General features: G+C 31.4%; 1 protein-coding gene across 6 annotated transcripts in view; it reads right to left on the bottom strand.

Moving 5' to 3' along the window:
- LOC143252983 (lysophospholipid acyltransferase 6-like) overlaps positions 1–25,445 on the bottom strand; it is a 43,166-nt gene that overhangs the window by 3,177 nt on the left and 14,544 nt on the right. For 4 of the 6 annotated variants that reach the window (XM_076505983.1, XM_076505986.1, XM_076505985.1 and 1 more), the window contains 9 exons: positions 19,179–19,289; positions 18,546–18,672; positions 15,507–15,542; positions 14,035–14,125; positions 13,542–13,619; positions 9,588–9,689; positions 8,897–9,000; positions 5,047–5,244; positions 1,515–1,666 (listed from right to left, as the gene is read on the bottom strand). In XM_076505983.1, coding sequence (XP_076362098.1) covers positions 1,515–1,666; positions 5,047–5,244; positions 8,897–9,000; positions 9,588–9,689; positions 13,542–13,619; positions 14,035–14,125; positions 15,507–15,542; positions 18,546–18,672; positions 19,179–19,289 — 999 coding nt within the window. Of the gene's footprint in view, positions 1–1,514; positions 1,667–4,381; positions 4,509–5,046; positions 5,245–8,896; positions 9,001–9,587; positions 9,690–13,541; positions 13,620–14,034; positions 14,126–15,506; positions 15,543–18,545; positions 18,673–19,178; positions 19,290–25,445 lie in introns of all 6 variants that reach the window. The other 2 variants (XR_013029289.1, XM_076505984.1) reach the window with 2 other exon arrangements.

Raw genomic sequence — 25,445 nt, 5'->3', positions numbered from 1 at the left:
ACTATGTTCCAAGATTCAGTAAGTTGTTCTATAACATTACATAGATACTACTCTGTTCTAAGATTCAATATGTTGTTCTAATGTTACACTGATGCTACTTTTGAAAATATTTACACCAGTTACATTAACTCCTTAATATAGTAGACATTTATAAAAACTCCAAAATGGCAACATCCTGAGATAGTTTACACAGTTTACACCTACTTCACATTAACACTTAATACAGTATAAATGATTTAGAAATACTCCAAAATTTTCACTTTGAAAAAGTTTACACAAGTTGCATCTACTTGTACATTAGATCCTTAATGCAGTATACATCATTTACAAAAACTCCAAAATTACCATTTTGGAAAACCTCAAACAATTTACATCTACTTCCACGTTAACACCTTAATACAGCATACGTGATTTACGAATACTCCAAAATTACCATCTTGAGAAACTTTACACAAGTTACATACACTTCTATATTAACACCTTAATATGTATCCTCCAAAATTACCACCTTGAAAAAGTTTACACAGGAAACATTTACTTCCACATTAATACCTTAATACAGCATACATAATTTACAAATACTCCAAAATGACTATCTTGAAAACGTTCACAAGTAACATCTACTTCCACATTAACACTTTAATACTGTATACATCATTTACAAAAACTCCAAAATTACCATCTTGAAAGAGTTTACACAAGTTTTACATTGACACCTTAATATAATTTCTCCAAAACTACCATCTTGAAAAACTTTACACAAGTTACAGATACTTCTACATTAACACCTTAATACAGTATACATCATTTACAAAAACTCCAAAATTACCATCTCGAGAGAGCTTACACAACTTACATCTACTTCTACATTTACGCCTTAATTACAGTATACATGATTTACAAATGCTCCAAAATGACCATCTTGAAAACGTTTACAAGTAATATCTACTTCCACATTAACACTTTAATACAGTATACATGATTTACAAATACTCCAAAATTTCCATCTTCAAAACGTTTACACAAGTTACATCTACTTCTACATTAACACCTTAATACAAACGCTTCAAAATTACCATCTTGAAAAAGTCTACACGAGTTACATCTTCTTCTACATTAAAACCTTAATATACTAATCCTACAAAATTACCACCTTGAAAAAGTTTACACAAGATACATCTACTTGTATATTAACACCTTAATACAGTATCCATGATTATATCCCAAACATACCATCTTGAAAATGTTTACACAAGTTACATCTACTTCTTCATTAACACCTTAATACCGTATACATCATTTACAAAAAAACTCCAAAATTACCATCTTGAGAGAGGTTACACAATTTACATCTACTTCTACATTAACACCTTAATACAGTATATATAATTTACAAATCCTCCAAAATTACCATCTTAAAAAAAGTTTACAGAAATTACACCTACTTCTACATTAACATCTTAATGCAGCTTTTTAAGCAAAATACTCAAAAGTTAACATGATGCAAAACTCACCAATAAATTTGTATAGAAGCATAAAACTCCACAAGAAGGAAAGGGAAAACTATGTATGCTAAGCATACTCTGGTAGTAATACATGTAATGATATCATACACAAATGCCGTGTGGCAGCTCAATTGAAAATATGGACGTATACTTCGCCGCACCTGAGTAAAAGAAAATAATTGAAGAATATCCTGTATCAGGGAAAATAAGTATTTCTAATATATGATACCATAATATAAATAATTTATAATATTAAAGAAAGTAAGTTTTAATGCTAATGTATTATCAAAACCTTCTCCCATCTGATGACGGAACTTTTGACAGACAGTTCATAAATAAGTCATAATGTGATTAGTTAACAGAATCTTTTATCCAACAGAACACACAACTTTTGACAGATATTTCATAAATGAGGTAAGGAACATTTAAAGATTTCAAACATTACAATCTCTTTACCTTCAGTGAATTAACTTTGGAAGTTAGTATTTCTACAACTGCATTAGATATTTTCACATGTGAAGAAGCTAGCTAGCTTCCTGTAAAGAGAAATGTATCTGTATCAATACAGAATTAATTCTCCCATCAGGAAACGTCAATAAAATATTCAGTTCCAGACCAGGTAAAAGACTCAGTATTGTTTGTAAGTGTATAAACCTTATGTACATAAACAATTATTTGCAATAACTGTTATTATAAACTGTATTTATGTTTGTATGTTGAAATATATTTGTATTAAGAAAGAAAACTATGTGTATCAATCTTTTTGGCACATATCATAAATCTATCAGATAGATTACATATTTTGTGGGTTTGAGAAAAAACTTAGAAATCTTGACAAGCCATTCCAACCAAACAGTGTCCTGCAGAAGGAAAAAACTCCTGATAAGAAGCCAATCGTACATGTAAAAATCCAGGCCCTCATGACATGGCTGAATACATAAGGAATCAATGCTATAATGAAGACCAGAGAACAGAATTGAATAAAATGTAGAAAACATCTGGAGGATGGAACAATCTAGATCAGTAAAAAGACATACAATATACTCTCCTTTAATCATCCACAAATCAGGAAAGTAGACAAACCGAGAGAAAAGAAATTCTCCATCCAGAACTGTGGGACAGTTGAGTGATGACATCTTGATAACTGGACACCAGTACCTAATCTTCTTGAGACCATAAAGAAGCAAGAGTAAAACCCAAGAAAAGGAGCATTATATCCTCTCAATATTTTTTTGTTGTTGTTGTTGAAAGGCTTAATACTACTTATCCTCCAGATGCTGAAGAAAAAGAAATGGGAAGAGAATAGATGAAGTGAAGAGAAATGAAAGGAGGGACTATATAAAGTATAAAACTGAAATCAAAGGGTGGTAAAGTGAAATAGATGGGCACCCACACTCAACAGGATACTTACTGATGAAATGTACAATAAATAAAATAGTAGGAAGTGGGTCTGGAAGCTGTACTTGGAAAATTTTAAGGAAGAGAAGTGGAAGGGCAAGATTAAAAAAAAAAAAGCAAGGAAAGGACAAAGACAATTGTATATTTTACAAAAATACCATTTATTAACCCTACAACCCTCAGTACTATTTTAACCTTCAAATAGCAGCCATCATCAACTGATGTTACTACATACAACATTCCTGCTGTTTAAAGGTTTAAAATTCCTTTCAGAGTATATCAAAAAGTTTGAGTTATATCTAAAGCATGATAGCTGAACAGGTTTCCCTGTGGGTTTTTTTTTCTGCTCTGCTGTCCTTTTTGACATTTCTGTTAACCAATTGCTGCACTCTGCTGCCTTTCTCACTCATGAATTGTAATCCATTAGGCATGAGCTAATTATATATAGAATAAATGGCTGATACAGGTACAGAAAACTTTTATTTAATGAAGAAAGAGGTAATAACATTTCAACCCCTTTAGGTCATCTTCCGGTTATAAAAGGAACTTGAAACTTGTCACATGTTGTGAAAGTGGAAATAAAGATGTTGAGTGCAGCAAAAGTGAAATTCCTGGAAGCATCTAATCACCTGACTTCCAATAGAGCATGCCAAGTGGAAAGTGTTGAAATATGTGCTAATTGTAATAATAGAAAATTACTTTGGCAACATTGTACCGTTTCTTAGTTTCACAAGAGTTGGTAAAGCTTCATACTTTGTTAAATGGAAGTTAAAGCAGCTTGAACATGAGAGCCAAGACTGCCCAATCAAACATTGTACTGTTTCTAAGTTTCATAAGTGTTGGTAAAGCTTCACACTTTCTGTTGAAAGGAAGTTGAAGCAGCTTAAACATGAGAGAGCCAAGACTGCCCAATCAAACCCCTGCATCAAATTCCTTCTCAAAGTTATTTACAATTTTATTATTTAAACATTTTTGTTAGTTTTGGTTGGTAAAATTGTACATGAAATATCTTTTACAGCTACTACCAGTTAAACGTTTAACAAAACAAATTATTATTTTTAGACCATTTTTAGCTAGATTTGCATTAGCAAGATGGATAAAAATAATTTGCTATGTAAACTTTGTATGAATAGACCTAACTATCACAAACTGAGTAAAATCTATTTTGGTCAATGAGATTAAACCTAGGCCATCTTAAAATACGTTTGTTTGCTGTTCTTCTATCAAGAATTTTTGAGGTGGGTAGGAAGGTCTGGATTTTTTCAATGATTGCTAATAACTTTAAAATGTTTTAAAGTCAAGTCAGAGTGTTTTAGTGAGTCTGCCAGGGAACAGCAAACAAGATACTTTAATTTATGCTATACTAAAATGAAGTATGAATTCTGCATTAAAGAGCTGCATAGACGTAGTTCAGTTCTGCCAAGGAAAAGACAGAAAATAGAAACTTATTAAAACACCAAGACACAAGAAACACTCACAAGATGTACGTTCCATTCACTTGTATGAAGATAATTCTACCACTGTTAAGAATGTAAGAATAAGAAGTAACTGCAGAAAAGATTAGTGTTGAGTGTGACATACTTCATCCAAGTCATGAACATTTGCCTGTTGGAATATGAGAAACTTAATGGATACAGGAAGACAGAGTTACTGATTAATAAACAACAGTTTATTAATGTTTATTTTACTACTTAGAAAACATACATTTACACCTATATAGATAACTTTGACATATTAGTCAAAGTACGTATATATATATATATATATATATATACCCTAACAGTAGTAAGTCGCATGCATGCTCTATCTTCTTGCTTGATATAATGGTTAACTTACATATGTAATTCAATGTGCAATACACAGAATAGACAAATTAATAAAGACATACTTATAAAAAACAAAATAATGATAAATACCTTATTTTAGAAATTACAAAACCAGGTTGAATCCTAACATAAACCATTTCTTTCAGGATTTTAATGATTATTTAATATTTTAATAGAAATGTAAAAGAAGTTTTTGCATCTTGTGAAACTGCCATTACTTAGTAAACTTTGATAAGATAATAATAATAAATACACTAAACTAATCAGTGATGAAAAGAAACTACACAAAATTAAAAACTTTAATAGTGAATACTTACAGAGCGAGCAGCCATGGTAAAGAGGGCACCTCCTAAAAATGTGAAGTAGTATCCCGGATAAAATCCATGCCACAAGGCAGACAAGAGATAAGTTAGCAGTGTCTTGTGAGAAGGGGCTCTGTCGTAAACAATTATCTTCAGCCACTGCTGTGTAGATATGTTCCATGTTTTCACCGTCTCTCGGACATTTGATGATAACTAAAAGCAGGAAAGCACTTAAACTTCATCATATTACAATATTCATAAATATTCCATAAAATGACAAAAAACCAAACAGTTATCTAACTTTAAATTCTTCTTCTCAGATTCAGTTATCTTCAAATATGAACATTTTAACTTCTCAGGACATTTGTTTTGTGTCCAATGATTTTTAAATCCTACTTCTTAGAACAACAATCTAAATTTGAGAATTTTGACATTGTACTCCTTGAGAAATTTGTAAAAGCATACAGGGATTCTACATCCCACTTTCCAGTACAATTCCCAAAGGGTACTAAAATATTCTTACTTCACATGACAGTTGCAAAATGTAAAAATTTTTCTTAAAAAATATATATATAATGTAAATTAGAACTTTCCTTACATCCATGAACTATGAGTCAAGTTGGCATGCTCAGTCAAGGATGTGGAACATGTACATGGGCTCAATCCACAGGACACAGTCTGGACTGGAGAATTAATCATTCTACAAGAGAACTCTTGTTTACATGACAATGTAACATCTTTTTTGTTATGCGATGCACAACCCTCAACTTTGTGAAATTTTTATCCTGTGTGCATGTAGATTTGCAATAGGGGTCAAGATTTTCCTATTTTACCCCCCATTTCCTGTTACGGAGAACTTTATTTTTCTTCATTCTCAGGGTGCAGATGCAACGTCATGAATATGTCACATGCAGATCTAATGCACTGGTGCCACATGTAATTAAAATAATCTTTCTATTTATAAAATAGTAGAACTGATCTTCCAAAAGAAATAACTCTTATAGACTAAATAGGTAAACCCAGGAACAATATCTCAATTACTTGAAACACGCTGTGACAAAGAATGTAAAGGTTTTGAACCCAAAACAAACATTATTTACTTTTATTATACAAGTAGAAATATGTGAACCTTCTTGTTACTAAAACTGAATTTATCTTCACAAAATTATGTAGTTTGTTATTGCACATTAAAAATATGTTGTATACAAAAAAATCAATTTTATATAAAATAAAAAGAATGGTTGAAAGATAAAATAAATTAATTAACAAATCTCTGTCCTTTTCAGTATTTACCATGAAATTACAAAATACGTATATACACAGTTAAAACACTTGTTCTCTTACATTTTGTTTCTATTTCACCATCATGATAATGGAACATTTAAAAAATACTATCTTTGAAAAATAAAGTTACCTTAAATTATTGTTGATACAGAATACCTGATAACTTAATTCTTAGGACAACAGAGTGACATCTTTTAGCTTTACATAAATAAATAAAAAAATTAATATTATCTTACGTATTACAGTGAAAGTTTATATAAAGTTCAATTACATAAACTGCAACTAAACCTTTATTAGCTGTTTGCTGATTCTTTAATCAAGGATTCATCTGAACGATTAGAAAAAAACTAATTCACTCAGCGCATAGCCTTGTTTTAAGATTGAATGATTACACTGAATGTACTGGGGTCAGACCATATGACATTCACCTAGTACAGGCCAAACAATGATTGAACTGTCCTTAAGCATACCATTAGAAAGTTCATTTCAATGATCTCCTAGTCTTCAAACAGTTGATCTGACAAACTTCCCTACATGCTTCTATGTCCATGGGTTTTTGTACCAAACTGTTTATGTCTATGATGTTATGCACGAAATTATTTGTCCATGACTTTAAGCATCAAACTGTATGTCCATGACATTATACACCAAACTGTTTCCTAGCCTATGACTTTAAACATCAAGCTGTATGTCCATGCCTTTAAGCACCAAACTGTTTGTGTGTCAATGACTGGTGGTCACAGAACTCATTACAACATATTTAAAATATTAACTCTTTCACTGCAGTCTCAGTGGATTACACTGTGTGATCCTATGTTTCCACACAATAACTCTTAACATATTTTGTTTATCTCATGACATTTTCCAAGTTTTTAGTAAATGTTATACCTTTTTTAAAGACAAATAAATAGTTTTTTAATTAAACAGTTTCACTCACAATTTTGAGATGAATATATGGCAGCTGACTGTTTGCTGCTCTAAGTGTCAAGTGATATTCAATTTAAAATTAAAACTACTTTTTCTTCATTTCAAAATTATCAATTTTCATTTGCTCACTGTCTTAGATCTTCAAGACAAGTATCAAATGCTTCTGTTTCACTGAAAATTTACACCTTATCTGTTACATGTCTCTTTGTTCTACATGCATTTGGTCAAATTGACCCAAATTCATATCCACCATAAAAAAAATGTGAAATAAAATGAGTAATAATTTTCTATCCTCTTTAGGATTGATAGAGAAGTTCTTAAGTACTACTTCTGAAAGTTTCTACTTCTAACCTTTTTACATCTATTTTCTATGTTTATTTTATTTTTAGTGGGTGATGTGGAAACTTGCCAAACAAAAAACAATGAATCAGGTTGATAGCAAAGAAAGGTGCAGCACAGTGAGCCGAAGGTTCCCACAGAGTTTATCATGATCCTGGCTCTGAGAATCCTACATAGAAGATAATTTATCACTTGTTTACAGTACAGTACCGTGGTTATAACAAAATTGTTTAAAGTAATAAATATGTGAGAAAATGTTTATTACATGGCTCTGAATACCATTAAAGCTGATCCAATCATAGATAATTTGGATGTTAGTTTTCTTCCTAGAATAGATGTACAAAAAGTAGAAGTACTTATGAATGTATATATAATTATTACTGGCTAATAAATCCTTTATGTTTAGTTTTTTTCTAAAACAAAGAACAACAAACAACTAATATTTCTAATACTTGTGATATTACAAAATTGACACGCAGTTGTAACTTTTGTAGATTTCAATGATGTGCTTTAAAAAAACTAAAATATTATCAAATTACTATAGTGGTACACAAAAAACCACCATTATTTACTTGGCTTGACAATAAGCTATATGTGGGTTAAAAAAATCTTATTTCTGTTAAACTCTACTTTCTCATTCAAGCCAACTGCTGTCACATTTATGCAGTTTGAAATATGCTATTACTACAGGTTATAAAAATGTACTACACAAGTAGCAGAAGATACTTTGATAGGTTTATTAATATATTGATATTTCAGCCAAAACAAAAATAAATAGCATAAATTCTTATTTTATATCCTAGCTTACCAGTGTGTGAAGTTTCTATTTTATTATTTAACTACTACAGATGCTGTATGATGAGTGTAATAAAATGTAAACTGAGTAATAAGGCAAGAGGACATTCTGAATTATGATACATACATACAGAAAGAACATTGAATATATTGTTTTTAAAACTTTCTTTCAAATTAAGGAATAAAAACATGTACACAATATTAAAACTTGAATTATAAACCATGTTTTGATGCCAGATTTATTGGAATACATTGATAATAAACTTGTTTAATAATATTTTGAACAGAGTTCTTAAAACATACGTTTTTCTTGACCACCTTGTAATGAAAGGGTTAAATAATTCCACTAAAATTACTAGGGTTTCCTAAGTATTTTATAAAGAAAATGAATGATTTCACCCACTTGACAGAGAATGCTGAAATAAGCATTGCTCAATATTATGATACAATACTTAAACTTTGCAGGTCAGTAATTTGATGGTTAGAAAACATGTTACTTAGTAGATGTTTTCATACTTACCTCAAAGTTTAAAATATCAATGTTTGACACAAGATCCCACTTTGGTTTACCATCAGTTGTAAATCCATTAAACCCAAGACCAGATGCATTAGCAACAGATTCTCCTGTAAGATTTAAGAAAACAATATACACAAAAGTAGGATATGCTGCAAACAATAAAAAACTTATTCTTAGAATTTCCTACATTAATAACTGTTTAATAAATTTGGCATTAATTGTATAGCATATAAAGAAAGTTAAATACTGAATGACTAATAAATACATTGTTTAACATTAAAATGCATGTTCAACAAGTGAGTTGAAACATGAAAACAAATATAAAAATATATCAATAAACTTGTACCACAAAGTGAGGATATAAAAAATGTGGAAATATATCAAAACATCTCCACCACAATTCAAGGCATGAAGTATAATATTTGGTATTATACAAGTTTCCTTACCTATAGTTCCAAAGCTCATTAGTATTAAAGGTTAGAATGTGTAATATTTAATCCTTAGAAAGGGCCTTTACATGAGAATAAACGAAGGTTAAAACAAAGGTAACTTGTGTCAACTGATCTCATTATTCAAAGTATTATGTAAGATAGAAATAAATAAAAAAATAAAGTTTACACATTTAAATAAGAAAACTTATCACATCAGTGTCTATTGATCCTAACACATGTTGCATTACAGTTATAATAAATACCTAAAAGCCATGCGTGATAGTACTTGCTCCGAGCAAATGATGTACAAATAATGATGTAAAGCAATTGTCTATACCAAGGTGTCTCATACAAGTACACTGGATCTAGGAAAAGAGTAACATATATTTAGACAGAATAAGTTTTATGAACTTAAGCTTAAAGACAAGATATTAATAATAATATTAAAGTTGCCTCCTAAACTGGTGTATAAATGTTGGATAGTAAAAGCAGTGTAGTCAACTAAATGTCTCCATGAGCACATAGTAAAAGTAGTGTAGTCAACTAAACGTCTACATAAGCACATGGTAAAAGTAGTGTAGTCAACTAAACGTCTACATAAGCACATAATAAAATTAGTGTAGTCAACTAAACATCTACATAAACACATAGTAAAAGTAGTGTAGTCAACTAAACATCTGTATAAACCATATAGTAAAAGTAGTGTAGTCAACTAACATCTGTATAGACATATAGTAAAAGTAGTGCAGTCTCCTGAAATTGTCTTTAACACAATGAAATAAGAGTAACAGTCTTCTAAACCTGTATATAAATATATGGTGGTAAGAATAGAACAGTCTCCTATACTCATATACCAATATAGAACAGTAAAAATAGCAGTCTTTTAGACTTGGATATACATAAATGTGAGACAAAAAAAAACAACAGCAATTCTCCTAAACTTCTGTTTAGATAAATGGTAGTAAAAATAAATAGCACAGTAGGTGAGAAATTAATAACATAGGCCTGTAAATTTAAATTTCATAAGTCTTTTTGGAATTAATAACAGATTTTCCATATATTAACTATGCAGATCTCAAAAATAATATCCATTTTTCCTAGCATGCAAGGATTTTTTATATGAAAAAAAACCAGCTCTTATATAGATCAAATTATAATCTTATTTACCACAACAAACATTTTTTATTATTATGTTTGGGTTATAGAATAACTGATAAGACCCAGGTCATGCTTGGTTTAGAGAAATCTGTAGCAAGTGGTTGATAATCTTATAAACATAACCTGTGACCAGATTTCAATGAAAATGATTCACTTATGTATGAGTAAATATGAAATTTTATGAATAATCTGTATGTGGTAGAGAAAAATAAATATCATGATTGGATTCATATACAGGAATCACTGAAGAACATGTAAACATTTCAAGACAGTAAAACCATTACAAGCCTGTGTGATCTGAAGATACAATAATAGGTATGTGGTTAACAATGTAGAGTAATGGCAACAGGTGTGTGGTTAATAATCTGAAGTAACAGTAGTAGATGTATAGTTAATAATATAGAGTAACAGCAATAGGTGTGTGGTTCATAATCTTAAGTAACAGTAGTAGGTATATAGTTAATAATATAGAGTAATGGCAACAGGTGTGTGGTTAATAATCTGAAGTAACAGTAGTAGGCATATAGTTGATAATATAGTGTAACGACAATAGGTGTGTGGTTCATAATCTGAAGTAACAGTAGTAGGCATATAGTTAATAATATAGAGTAATGGCAACAGGTGTGTGGTTAATAATCTGAAGTAACAGTAGTAGATGTATAGTTAATAATATAGAGTAACGGCTATAGGTGTGTGGTTCATAATCTGAAGTAACAGTAGTAGGTATATAGTTAACAATATAGAGTAATGGCAACAGGTGTGTGGTTAATAATCTGAAGTAACAGTAGTAGGCATATAGTTGATAATATAGTGTAACGACAATAGGTGTGTGGTTCATAATCTGAAGTAACAGTAGTAGGTATATAGTTAATAATATAGAGTAATGGCAACAGGTGTGTGGTTAATAATCTGAAGTAACAGTAGTAGGCATATAGTTGATAATATAGTGTAACGACAATAGGTGTGTGGTTAATAATCTGAAGTAACAGTAGTCAGGGTATAGTTAATAATATAGAGTAATGGCAACAGGTGTGTGATTAATAATCTGAAGTAACAGTAGTAGGTGTATAGTTAATGTAAAGTAATGTGGTTAACGATCTGAAGATACAACAGTAGGTATGTAGTTAATATAGAATAATGGCAGGTATATCGGTATATAATTAATGTCACAAACTTGCATGTTATAAACATTCTGTTGTTTTAATAACAGATCTTCCAGCTACAAAGATTTTGAAAATATTAGTTTTTTTCTAATCACATTAATTTTTCTTAAAATCAGGAAGAAAAAACTATTTAAAACAAATTATTATTTAATTTACTACAAATAACATTTATTATTATTATTATTATTACGTATGTCAACCAAAAATAAACAAAATGACAAAAATGGAAGAACACTAATGTGAAACAAATATGCATTGTAATTCATCGTGCTTCTTTTTTGTAAAACCTACATCTTTTATTTTCAACACTATTTGTTGTGATCTTTGTTACATTTTAAATCTAGAGCAGTTTGTTTCAGTAACCAGCCATCATGTTGATGTTCCACTTTCAGTGACCTGCCATCATCTTGACGCTCCACTTTTTCTCCTCTGCATTTCATAATGTCTTGATGAAATCTTTCTCCTTTTGTTTTGGTGATGGCACAGAGATTTTCAGGGAAATAATTAATATGCAAGTTTAAAAAAAGGACTTTCAGGTATATATTACAACATAACTGAATTTATAGAGCATGTTATTGACTATATTTTCATAATTTGGGTCTGTTGTTTCTTCAAAGTTTGTCAATAACATCTTTTTTAACTTTCTTCACTGTCCTTTTGAACTGTTCATCTAAATTCAGTTTTATAATCTCAGACCAAACAAAAATCCCTTCTTTGAGAATCAGTTACCACTTTTGTCTGAGACCTGTAATACTGTTTCATCAAGCACAGTTATATGTGAGGTGAAGGTAACAAAACCTTGTGTCAACCAAACTTTCATATCAAAAACACTGAACATGGCCATTGTTTTCTTTATTTAGTGCTTATTTTGTGCTCTGCTATCGAATTCACACAAAAAACATGGAAAATGTGTATAACTGGATTGTTGACCCAACAGCAAACAAAGAATTTTTAAGTCTCCACAAGGTATCCAACCATATTTTTTGTATTTGAGTTTATTAAGAAAAAAGATTTTCATACAATTCCTTCAAGTGAATTAAATAAGCTACAGCAAGAGATGCATATATATTACCATTGTGAAGGAGAACAGCTTTTAGACTTGTGTTGAAGGTATCAATGAGCAATTACAACTCACTCTGTTCACATACTGGAGCTCTTAGCATTGGTTCAAATCCAGCAGTATTGTTACAATAAACCAGTGAATCTTCTTGTGAAAAAAATGGTATAAACTCTTGCTCACAATCTTTGTACCAGTAAAATGATGTTACTGAAGAAAGCAAGTTCTTAGTCCAAAGTTTGGACCCTAAGAAGAATCCTCTGAAAGGCCCAAATCTCTTACCAAACTATTAAGTTCACTTTGAGTGAAAAGTCGTGGTTCACCAGATGTTTCGGGTTGAAAATAGTCCTGTCATTTCTATTGACATCAGATTTAGTCAGATGAAACTGTATGGAGAGTTTCCAGTGAATTAGATACAGGTGCATCAGGTCCATGACAACAGGTATCATAGAAGATTGATGGAATAGGAAAAGGTATATCAGGCCCATGATAGCAGGTATTATAGCAGATTGAAGGTTCAGATAAGAAACTTCTTTTTATTCCAAGTGTTTAGCCTTACACATTACATAAATAAAGACAGCAGTCAACTCCATGATTTCTAGACTCACACCAGACTACTGGAATTATATAAGACAAAGACTTTTCTAACTTTAAGTCCGTTGTCTCAACTCTTTCACATAAATGATGTAAACTTCGTGAAAAAGCCCACGATTTGGGTAGGTCCCAAGTTTTATTAAAAAATATGCACAATATGTTTCTTTCTTTATTAATTCTGTACTATTTCACTTTGTTTCTTTACAACAAATTTATCATGAATATAATATATTTGGGTAACTTACAGAAACAAATACTATCCAGAAATGACACATCATACAGCCTGTTAACTGGTTCTATACTAGTGGTGTTTCTTGTGGGTTCTAGAATGATTGATAAGACTCTTGTGTCACTACTGGTCTGTAGAAATGTATAGTTAATAATGCAAAGTGATAGCAGTAGATGTGTAACTAATAATGCAAAGTGACAGCAGTAGATATGTAGTTAATGGCTGTGATAGTGATGACTAAAGACATTAGTGTTTTATAGTTTATGTTAACAGTAGAAATACTAAAAACATTTATTCAGTTACTAACTGTACACCTACTGCTGTCACATCACAATAACGGCTACACACCTACTGCTGTCGCCTGAAACATTACACAAATGAACATGTAACATATATAGAATCTCCATAACACTTTTTGTTAGAGTTTATGTTTAAAATGAATAATGTTTTAGAACACAAAAAAAAACTACAACTTGTTCAAAGTTAATTAAAAGTCTTTAGATACATACCTTTCAAATACCTTATAGGAAAGAAAGGAACCACAAAGATTAGAAATAAACCAAAACAAATGCTAATGGCAAGCTTCCTTACAACCTGTTTCTAGAATAAAATATAATATTAGTTAATTAGCAATAAATATTAACCACAAAAACCTAACAAACTAAACAATTTTTCAGGGGTGAAAAGAGTAACAAGTGTAAGATATACATTTCAAAAGCACTCAGGCCTCTTTTATGTGGTTTCAATATTAAGCATATTATTTTCTCCCCTCACATTCATGTATTTATTAAAACTTCTTAACTCTAATAATCACACTTTACTTCAATCAGTCTAAAACATCTTAAAACGGTTTTAACTGCTTGATACAAAAAACCCTACTTACAGTAGAATCTCAATCAATGATCACCTCAAAACAATGGGCTCCCAGCCATTAAGAACAGACATGTTTAGTCTCTTTCTTTTTTCTACTATTTATAACCAAAATAAATCTTGCAGTAACTAGCACCTTGATATTCAGGATAAAGAGCAGTGTATTTCTCTTTATACAGGCACTCAATTAAGTGAACACTTATCTTTGCAGCCTATACAATATGCCATTAAATTCCAAGGATTCCAGAAAGATGACCAATATTTGAACACTTGCCATGTTTATTGAACTGGCTATAAACCACATACTATAATAAATGTTTTCATGGATTCAAAGTGTAATATTATTACAGAGGGAATTCTCATTGTCAACACTATAGGATACATAAGCTGATAACTTCCACATCATGTTTTTGAAACAGGGGTCAAGTCAGTTTATTATTGTGCAAATGCTTTGCTGCTCTCGGGAGTATTACATTATGCTGTCAAGTAAACAGTCTAACAACACACATGATGACTTGCTGCTTTATTTTCAGCAGGTTTCTACTCCAGTTGTTGATAATAAAGTGTGAAATGTTTAGCAGTTCAAATACTGAAGAGAAGTACTTTGAAATTTTGTGATCAATAATAAAGATAAGAGGCCAGCTAATCCAGCCCCTAAGACCTCCTGTTAACAATACTCCCTGTCATGGTAACGTACAACAAATGAACATCCATTTCCTGTATACACTAAACAAAATGGTGAATATGGAATCCAGCTTTGCATGGCTCATTTCTGATATCAAGGTCACCTTGCTACAGAGCTCATTTGGAAGGGTGTCCTTAATGTCAAGGTATACTGTTGGAAGGATGTCCTTAATGTTTTTATTCTTAAATTAAACATTAAGCATAGATCAATGTATTTTCAAGATTTATTTAGTGGTTATATTCAAAACTCCATTTATTTTAGTTCAGGCTGATATGATTATATTTGTATTATCTAATTTTATGGCAGAGTTTTTAAAAGTCCATGAGTGTTATGACATTTATCAAATATGTTAGAATACATTCATGGTTTTTATGCAGCATGAAAAATTTTCTAAACATTAATAATGATGAGAGAAAATCAGCTTACAGGTGGAGGTGACTCTATATAGACTTCTTCAGGATTCTATAAAGGAAAGATATCCATATAAATAGTCTTGAATGTTCCAACATATAAACATGTTAGATACAAAAGAAAATATCTCAGCCAATACAAATTTCATTGGAAATTTTATTTTTTTTAGATTGCTATAACTCAGAGAAACATATTTCATGTCAAATTGGATCAAATATCTAACATCTACTACTAGCTTTATGCACTGAAACACAATGTAGTGGATATTTTTCAACACAAAAAATAAGAATCATACTGTACTTGGGTCTAATGTTTTGTTCAGTAATTCATTTAGTCAGTGGTGAAAAATCTATCTTTCTCAGGTTTTCTAGTGACTAATAAACCTATGACTTTTAAACTCAACAGTGATTTTCTATTTACATAATGGTTGCTTACAACTTATTTAAAGGTTCAATCTGATTATACAACAAAATAATATCCAATGATGATGTGATGTCTTTAATTCCAAGCATTCTTGTACTGTTAATAACTAACATGTCTAAGATAGCCCAAATCTGATTATACAACAAAATAATGATCTAATTATGATGCAATGTCTTTAATTTCAAGCATTCTTGTACTGTTAATAACTAACATGTCTAAGATAGCCCAGATCTGATTATACAACAAAATAATGTATAAAGCTTAGTTTCTGCATCTAATGTTCAGCCATATCTGCAGGCAAAAAGAAAACTGAGGAATACAGTTCTGTTATTAATGATATGATATCACTTACAAGTAAGAATACATAGTCAGAAATAGAGATCTATACCTGTTGGTATCCTCTGCCATAAGGAAAACATAAAGGAGATAATGCTATTCTGGATAATAAACTACCCTGTAGAACTATCATTGTTATACATACCAAGAATACAATGCAATCCAATTCTGTTTTTAATGTTATTACTATTACTCACAATTAAGAATATATACTAAGAGGAACATAGTTCTGTTATTACTGATGTTATTAATTCTCAGGAACACACAATGAGTGGAATACGAAGGAACAGAGATCTGTTATTAATGATGTTATTAATTCTCAGGAACACACAATGAATGGAATACGAAGGAACAGGGATCTGTTATTAATGATGTTATTAATTCTCAGGAACACATGAGTGGAATACTAAGGAACAGAGTTCTGTTATTACTGACAATATTAATTCTCAGGAACACAATGTGTGGAATACTGAAAAACAAAGTTCTCTTATGACTGATGTTATTTATACCCAGAAAAACATAATGAGTGGAATACTAAGGAACATAGTTCTTTATTACTGATGTTATTTATTCCCAGAAACACAAAATAAGATGAATACTGATGAACAGAGTTCTGTTATTAATGACATTTATTTATAATAACAGATACTATGTTAAAAAAAAACAACTTTTATTTTAATTAAAGATTCACTTCAGGAGCAAACTCATGGAAGTCTTTTTCCCTGAGGAGGAAAAATGGTCTTCTGAAGAAAATTTATCATATAAGGAGTGAATGACAGTCAAACTAAAACAGTGACTTTTCTATACAAATAATCTTCTGAGAAAGATTTATCATCCAAGGAGGGAATGAAAGTCAAACTATACAATAGTGATCTCTCAATACAGTTAATCTTCTGAAGATGATTTACCATCCAAGGAGTGAATGAAAGTCAAACTATATAACTGACTTTTCTATACAGATAATCTTCTGAAGAAGACTTATCATCCAAGGAGTGAATGAAAATCAAACATTTTCCTAAACTGAACACATTTCCAAAAATACTTATCCACTGACACTATAGCTATTATTCAACATTGACACATCTTGGTCATACACACTTCAGTCTTTTATACCACAATTATTTCCAATGATTCTTATCATTCACTGATACTATAGCTATTCCACTGGAATGTTCTTCTACTATTACTATAACAAAATACAAAGTTTAGTAAAATTCCACTGGAATGTTCTACTATTACTATAACAAAATACAAAGTTTAGTAAAATTCCACTGAAATATTCTACTATTACTATAACAAAATACAAAGTTTAGTAAAATTCCACTGAAATATTCTACCACTACTACTACAAAATAGAAAAAGTTTAGTAAAATTCCACTGAAATATTCTACCACTATTACTACAAAATAGAAAAAGTTTAGTAAAATACACTGCAATGTTCTGCTACTACTACTACTACAAAATACAAAGTTTAGTAAAATTCCACTGAAATATTATACCACTACTACTACTACTACAAAATGAAAAGTTTAGTAAAATTCCACTGCAATGTTCTGCTGAAATGTTATACTACTACTACTAAAAAATGCAAAGTTTAGTGAAATTCCTGGACTGTTCTGTTATAACAAAATACAAAGTTTAGTACCACTGAAATATTCTACCACTACTACTACAAAGTGCAAAGTTTAGTGAAATTCCACTGGAATGTTCTGCTACTACTACTACTACAAAATGCAAAGTTTAGTGAAATTCCACTGGAATGTTCTACTACTTATACTACAAAATATAAAGTTTAGTGAAATTCCACTGGAATGTTCTACTACTTATACTACAAAATATAAAGTTTAGTGAAATTCCACTGGAATGTTCTACCACTACTACTACAAAATACAAAAGGTTTAGTAGTATTCCACTGGAATGTTCCACTACTACTACTACAGAATAAAAAAAGGTTAGTAAAATTACAGTGAAATGTTCTACTAGTACTACTACAAAATACAAAAAGTTTAGTAAAATTCCACTGGAATGCTCTACTACTACTACTACAAAATAGTTTTTAAAAGTGCAATAAAAAGAGAGAAGGCTCATTTTAAGAACAGACTATTTCCTTTGGAAATATTAATGCTATGACAGATTAGCTAAGTCCTATTTAAAAATGGAACTACTTCAAGTATCTTTCAAAATTTCTTGTTAACAACTGTTAACAATAGTTAAATAAAGTATGTTTATACAAATGTAACCACTGTGGACAAAAATTGTCAGATTTAAAAAAAACGTAACTCAACTGTTACAAACCTTGGATACTTGTGGGTTTGTGCCTTTTATAAAGTCAATATAATCATTGTAGAATACTAAAGGACCACACAAGAGTGTTTGGAAATGAAAGATATAACTGAAGAATTCCAGCATTGTTGGTATGCGTCTAAAAAGCATAACAAAAAATAAGAAAGAGGGGTAACACTAATTATAACTAATAAAGATAATTAAAAATAAAAATGGTGACCATTATTTGAAAACACACAGAAAAACAATTTCACCCAGTACCACCTTGATGAACTTTATTCTAAAACTATTTTAAACTTAAAAAAAAAGATTCTGAAATTAATTCAGAAAAGCAACTTTTACCTACAAGAAACATATCTAAAAAAAAACTGTTGAGCTCATTTTCTTAATTTTGATTAAATCAAAACAATAGAATATTGTAAACTGACAATAAACCTAAATAGAAGCTGAAACTATCATTCAGTAAAAATAACACATTTTCTAATCATTTTTATACAGAATCACAAATATTAAGCATAATTCAGTGTTTCTGATGTAAATAAATCATATAATAAATATAATCTCTTTAGGTGACATGCATTTGTACTAATTCTATCACTTTTATTAACAAAATATTTAATGAGTTGTTTGTAAAAAGTATACTACTTGATGATGTGTTTTCTCTGATGAGCTGTTAGCTTAACTTCTGGCCTTGTTAAACCATCATGAAGACTGAAGGCAACACTTGTAACTTTCTGAGTGGCAATCATCACAGGCCTGAAAATGGGAAGGACTATCAAACCAGTAAAAATTGAATAAATAATTTAAGTGTGAGTATGTTTCTAACACAATATTTAAAAAAAAGAATAAAAATGTGAATAGACATTCCCTACCTAGGTATATATGAAGTGACATACTGTGTTAGAACAACCTGTATTAGTTACTATTTTGTTATCATAACAAAGCTGTATTTGTGAGAAAAGGAATTCATATCCCAAGTTGTATCAAACTTTATTAATTACTATATTGTTATCATAACAACTCATGTAGGCTGTATAACAAACGTGATTTTGTGAATGAACATATTTGTATTCCAAGTTATAACAACCTATATTACTTACTACGCAGTTATAACAACCGATATAGGCTACAAGACAAAACTGTATTTTTGAAGAAACAAATTCATATCCCAAGTTGCAACAATCTTTATTAACTATTTTATGATAGGTCAGGGGTCATAGACCATGTAATCATATTCAAAATTTTAGTGAACTACTATTTTATGAATTTATATCAATAAGTTTGGAAGCAAGTTGTATTACAATTCAATCTTTAATATTATATATGAGTTAATTTCTTAATTTAAAAGCAAATATTAAAAGAACACACCTAAATATAGATCTTAGTGAGTCATCTGGTATGTTGAATGTAGCACTATTAAAAATTTTAAAGTTTGTGATGTTAAAATACTAAGTCTACAGTTTTATACAAATTAGGAACTTAAATTACCAATATTAACAAGCAAGAATATAAAAAACCAACCTCATATCTTTTTATTTTGCTAAGATAAGGCTTACTTACTTAATCAAACATAGTGATCCCATTCAACTCTTTCTACTTTTGCAAATGCCCCTAATACACTGACTTTAATACATAACATGTAAATAATTAATTGACAGCTTAGAATGTTTCTTGATGGGTTTTCTTGGCCATTCATGCTGTGCAAAGGCTACCACATTCTATTGAACCAAGATTTCAAGAAGGTAGATTGTGTTTTTAGTCTGCTCAAAGTTTCATATTTTTTTAAACTGAAGTACAATTGGTTACTAATCTTAAAAAATAATAATGGAATTCTACAATATCAGTATAGTTATTTATGATTGTTTGGTAATAGAATTGTACATATAAAACCTAAAAAAATTTGTTTTATACCCTCCATGTGTGAAATATTAAAAGGCCTAGCAACCAAGTTCAAAGGTTGTAGCTAGCAGAGATAATTGTTTGCTTTACTTTATTTATTGTTCTATATTTTAAGAAAAGTTCAGTAATATAGTTCTAAATAGTAATAGCCTATACATATATAATAACTTAAATGTGACTATATATTACAAAATACTAACCCAATTAAACACAGCCAAGATAGGGCAGACTAAAGATAAGTTTGATATTATTGGATACGTGACTTGAGTATACATGCACCATTTCAATGCAAGTTAGGTAATGTCAAATAGATATGACTGGAAGGTCAATACAATAAACATGTTCATATATAACATTATGATACTTAAGCTACTTAAGACTAAACATTTGTAATTTCATGTTATATCTAGTCATTCTAACCTGAAAAAAAGCATAATTTATATTTATTTCCTCACTTCTTTTTTATGATGGTTATAAGGTTGGTAAAGTTCACAGAACCCACATCAAGTATAGAAAATAATAGTTAGGATATTGAAAATAACAAAATATAAAGTCTTACTGAAAATAAACATTTCAAATGTATTTAGGAAGTTTAAGGATCAATCATATAATATAAGATATTTGAAACACAGAAAACTTTATTTTTTATTAATCACAAAAATAAAATCACTTTGAATGCAGATTAGTATTGAAATAGTCTCGATATTTTCATAAACAAATCTAATTTTTTTATGTAAAAAAAATTGTAATCTTTATTAAAAGTCTATCAAATTTTATGAATATACATATTGTATTAAAATTACAATGTTGTTATCATAATGACTAATACAGACTGTATGACAAACCTGTATTTAGAAGGTTGATATCATAATGACTGATATAGACCGTATAACAAACCTATACTTACAATGTTGTTATCATAATGACTGATATAGACTGTATAACAAACCTGTACTTAATGTTATCATAATGACTGATATATACTGTATGACAAACCTGTATTTACAGTATTGTTATCATAATGACTGATATAGACTGTATAACCAGTATTTGTACACTGTGTTTTGACAATTTGTATTTATTACAATAACGTACACAAGTCGATACAGTAATGTTGGAGTCTATAAAGTGCTGTAATCTGTCTAGTTAACATTCAGCTACCACTGTTTACGACTTAAAATAATAATCCTTGCAAACATTAGGTATCTGTCTAGTTAACATTCTGCTGCCACTGTTTACAATTTAGAGTAAAAGCCCTCACTAGAATTGTTACAATACAGTAATATTGTGGTACTTTTTGTCACAGTTTGGTACATAATACATTATTTTAATTTTCGGTTCATTTCAAAATAAAGTAAATAAGAACTGGCCAACACTGGACCAGAAAATCAAGCAGGCAACAAGTTTCACTTTGCCATAGCAAATTCTCTGTATAGTGCTGCCTGTGTTGAACATTACTGAATGTTTTGCTCAGGATGCTTGTTTGTCTATTTTTGAATTTTGTGCAAAGCTACATTAGCACTATCTGCACTAGCCATCCCTAATATAGCAGTGTAAGACAAGAGGGTAGGCAGTGAGTCATTACCACCCATTGCCAACTCTTGGGATACTCTTTTATCAATGGATTGACCTACATTACAACACCAATCTGGCTGAAAGGGCGAGCATGTTTTGGTGTGATGTGGCTTTGAAACCCACGATCCTCAGGTTGCAAATTCAGTCCCCAAACCATCTGGCTATACCAGGCCTTGCTCGGGATGCAGTTGATTAATTTTTTACCCAGGATGAGTGGAGAATTTACATTTCACTTTCTGAGAATGGTACAATACTCACACTCTCAAACTTTCCTGAATCTAAAATAATGAAGCAACTTTAAATCTTTTGTTAGTAAAAAAACATTTGTAGCATTTGGTTGAGTTCACAAATGGTGTAAAATACATGGATTACACTGTTAACATCTGTAAAGTCTGTGATGCTGGTTTGAAATATGCATTCAGTAACATGGCAACCCATTTGTTAAGGCACCACCCTGATATTCACTTAGGTGTGGACTGTCACAATGATCCGATCTATGTGTACAAATTGGCAGCAACATAAAATTATGTTATATAATTTTTGGTAGTTTAATACAGTTATATTTTGTGAGCTTCTTTGGAGATTCCTACTTTTAAAGGTACTCTCTTATGCTATTCGTACCAAATTACTTATTTGGTTGCAAGATAATCATAAAGTATTAAATAAACACCAGTAGCTCACACGTCCATTCCATTTTGCTTAAAATATCACTGTGATAAAATGGAAAGCCTGCTTATATAAATATATTCTTAACTAAGGATAATCTAAAGTAGGTTACTTGGAGAACAACTTTGAGAAAGATAAACAGTTCAATTAGAATTTTGCTTGACATAAAACAATGGTAAGTGGATTCCCTATATTTATTTGTAATTAAAACAATTCAATACACATTGAAAACAAAAACTTAGCAGAATTTGTTCCTGATTACAGTGACAAAGGCCTCTCAAGTTAACAAGAATAGTGGGAATGACAGACTTCTCAAGATACCAAACACCAGTGGGAGTGACAAAGACCTCCTCAAGTTACCAAGAACAGTGGGAGTGACAAGTGTTTATCCTCAGCCTGCTTCTTGAATGGAAATTCACAAACTACTCTGGCCACCATGATAAAGCCAAAACTGACTAAAAGTTCATGTTCTTTGTTAACTAGCAACAAAACTATATTAATGTGTACTGATCTATAACTTTATTCCTTTGTTAAATACTGTGGTTTTAAACATATACTGAACATTATCAAGACTAAGACTAGATACGACATGCCATCACAGGCTTATTCCAGTGAGAAACTGATGACACAGACGTATAATGACATGAAGACTCAAGTCGAAGCAGAGTACATATCTGTTATTATTGTTGGTTGGACAATGAGTTCTACAATTAGTTACATCACTGTTTTTGATTTGAGGAACCAAACAAGATGATCATTAACTATCCTCTCTAAAGTCTTACAGAGACAGCTTGTCAAAGCAATTGGATGGTAGTTTGAAGGAATCTTGGGATCCTTCCCAGGCTTAGGAGAAAGGTAGGACAATAGCCTGGCATCAGACATCAGGAAAAACATTCTCCTGCCAAACCCAGTTAAAAACAACCAGAAGGATAGCAAGAGAAGCAGGAGATAGATGGCACAGCATCTCATAGTGTATATCATCAGGTCCAACCAATGTACTGCCAGATGAATGAAGGGCCAATGTGAGTTCCACCAGTGCAAAGGGATGATTCTAGTCATAGAGACAATCAGCTCGAAAGAAAAGAGGAACCAACTAGTGTGAGAACTAAGGGATTGGTTCACTGAAAACCAAAACCTCAGTGATGGGAACCTATTTCCACACTAAGGCAGGATGAGAGCTTCCAAACAAAAGAGTGAACTGCAATTGTGAAGAATCAACTCCAGCATGTATTAAATGAATATCAGGAATTCTCATTTATCATCCGGGGATCAAATGCTGTGGATGCAGTGACAAATCTAAACCAGCAAAACAATACCATAATACCTCAACTGAATTATTATGGCCATCTTTTCTGTGGAACCCATTCAAGAGGTTGTCTCTACAATCAACTACTCCAGTTGTTTAAAATTGGAAAGTTGAAAGGACTCCCATACTCTACTCAAAGAAGGAAAGCAAGAATGAAGTAGTCTGTGTAGGAAGTCATTACTACAAAAAGTGCAATGGGTGACTACAAAGCCCTATTTTGAAAAGCAGACTATACCCAAGTCTTGATGACTAAGAAGGTGGAAGATGAAGCAGAAGTGCTAGATACCCTGCAAATGCTTTCACATAAAGTATCAGCAATGCTCTGGGTATCAGTTATTTCCTGGCCATCAGAGAGCAAGATTGAGAAGGGGACAGAGTGATACTGACCTTTCGAATCTTGTCCCAAATGACTTTGGAACTTGTGTTAGAGAATATGCTGGTTGTGAACTTAATCCAAGATTCCCTATGGCTTTAACGTCTTACCCATCGAGCATAGGCACGGACCCGCTGGAAAGCGACGAGGTTCGAGAGTGTGGGATATCTACAGAAAGTATCCCAGGCTCATTTTTGAGCCTTCTGTGCCATGTGACAGGCAAGATTCCACTATAGACGAGGATAAAGTGGAAAAAGTGTCAAGGTTTTAGGAATACACTGAGCAGCTGCTTGAATAATAGTCAGTTACTGCTGCCACACAGTCATCTATTGATGGCTTACAGACAATGGCAGGATCAAGTTATGCCGGAGCAGTGAAAGAGGGCCAATTTGCCTGATCCAGCTTCCAGCAGGGCACGAGGGTCGGGTGGCATCGACCACAGCCAGTCTCTCTCAAGATTATAGGGAAATGATCACTGCCTCATGGATTATTGTCATCCTTCCATGGAAAATGGGAAAATAATAAAGGGAAGCAAATTGAGAGATCAATAGCAGTAAATGGCTAACTAGAAGCATGGGAATAAGTAGAAGAACCAGTATTGAAAAGAGAAAGGTTGTGATCAGAGAGCATATGCTCTACAGAGCGACACCTCCTATCAATATCAGCACTTCCCCAGAGGGGATGATGTTCATTAAAGTTCCCCAGGATGAAAAAGGAAGACAGCAACTGTTCAATGAGAGCATCAAGGTCTGATTAGTCATATGTCTCTCCAGGTAACAGGTAGAGAGAACAAACAGTAATGGAATGACCCAAGGAAACACAGATGGCTGCTGCCTCCAAGGGTGTGTTGAGTGGCAAAGACAGGGTGAGCACATGCTGATCAGCCACCCCTCCATGCTCTCGTCTATCACACAACCCGTCATTTCTGTATAACGAAAACCGCCAAAAGGTGACTGTATTGGCAGGTTTGAGAAATGTTTTCTGTAAGGAAAGACATACAGGATGGTAGGAAGCAATCAGTGCTTTGATGTCACCTAGATTAGAACGTAAATCTTGACAGTTCCATTGTATCAAGGTGGCCATTTTTATTTAT

Source organism: Tachypleus tridentatus, chromosome 6 (genome assembly GCF_004210375.1).
Source record: "Tachypleus tridentatus isolate NWPU-2018 chromosome 6, ASM421037v1, whole genome shotgun sequence".
NCBI classification, from domain to species: Eukaryota; Metazoa; Arthropoda; class Merostomata; order Xiphosura; family Limulidae; genus Tachypleus; species Tachypleus tridentatus.
This window is presented reverse-complemented; position numbering and strand designations above follow the sequence as displayed.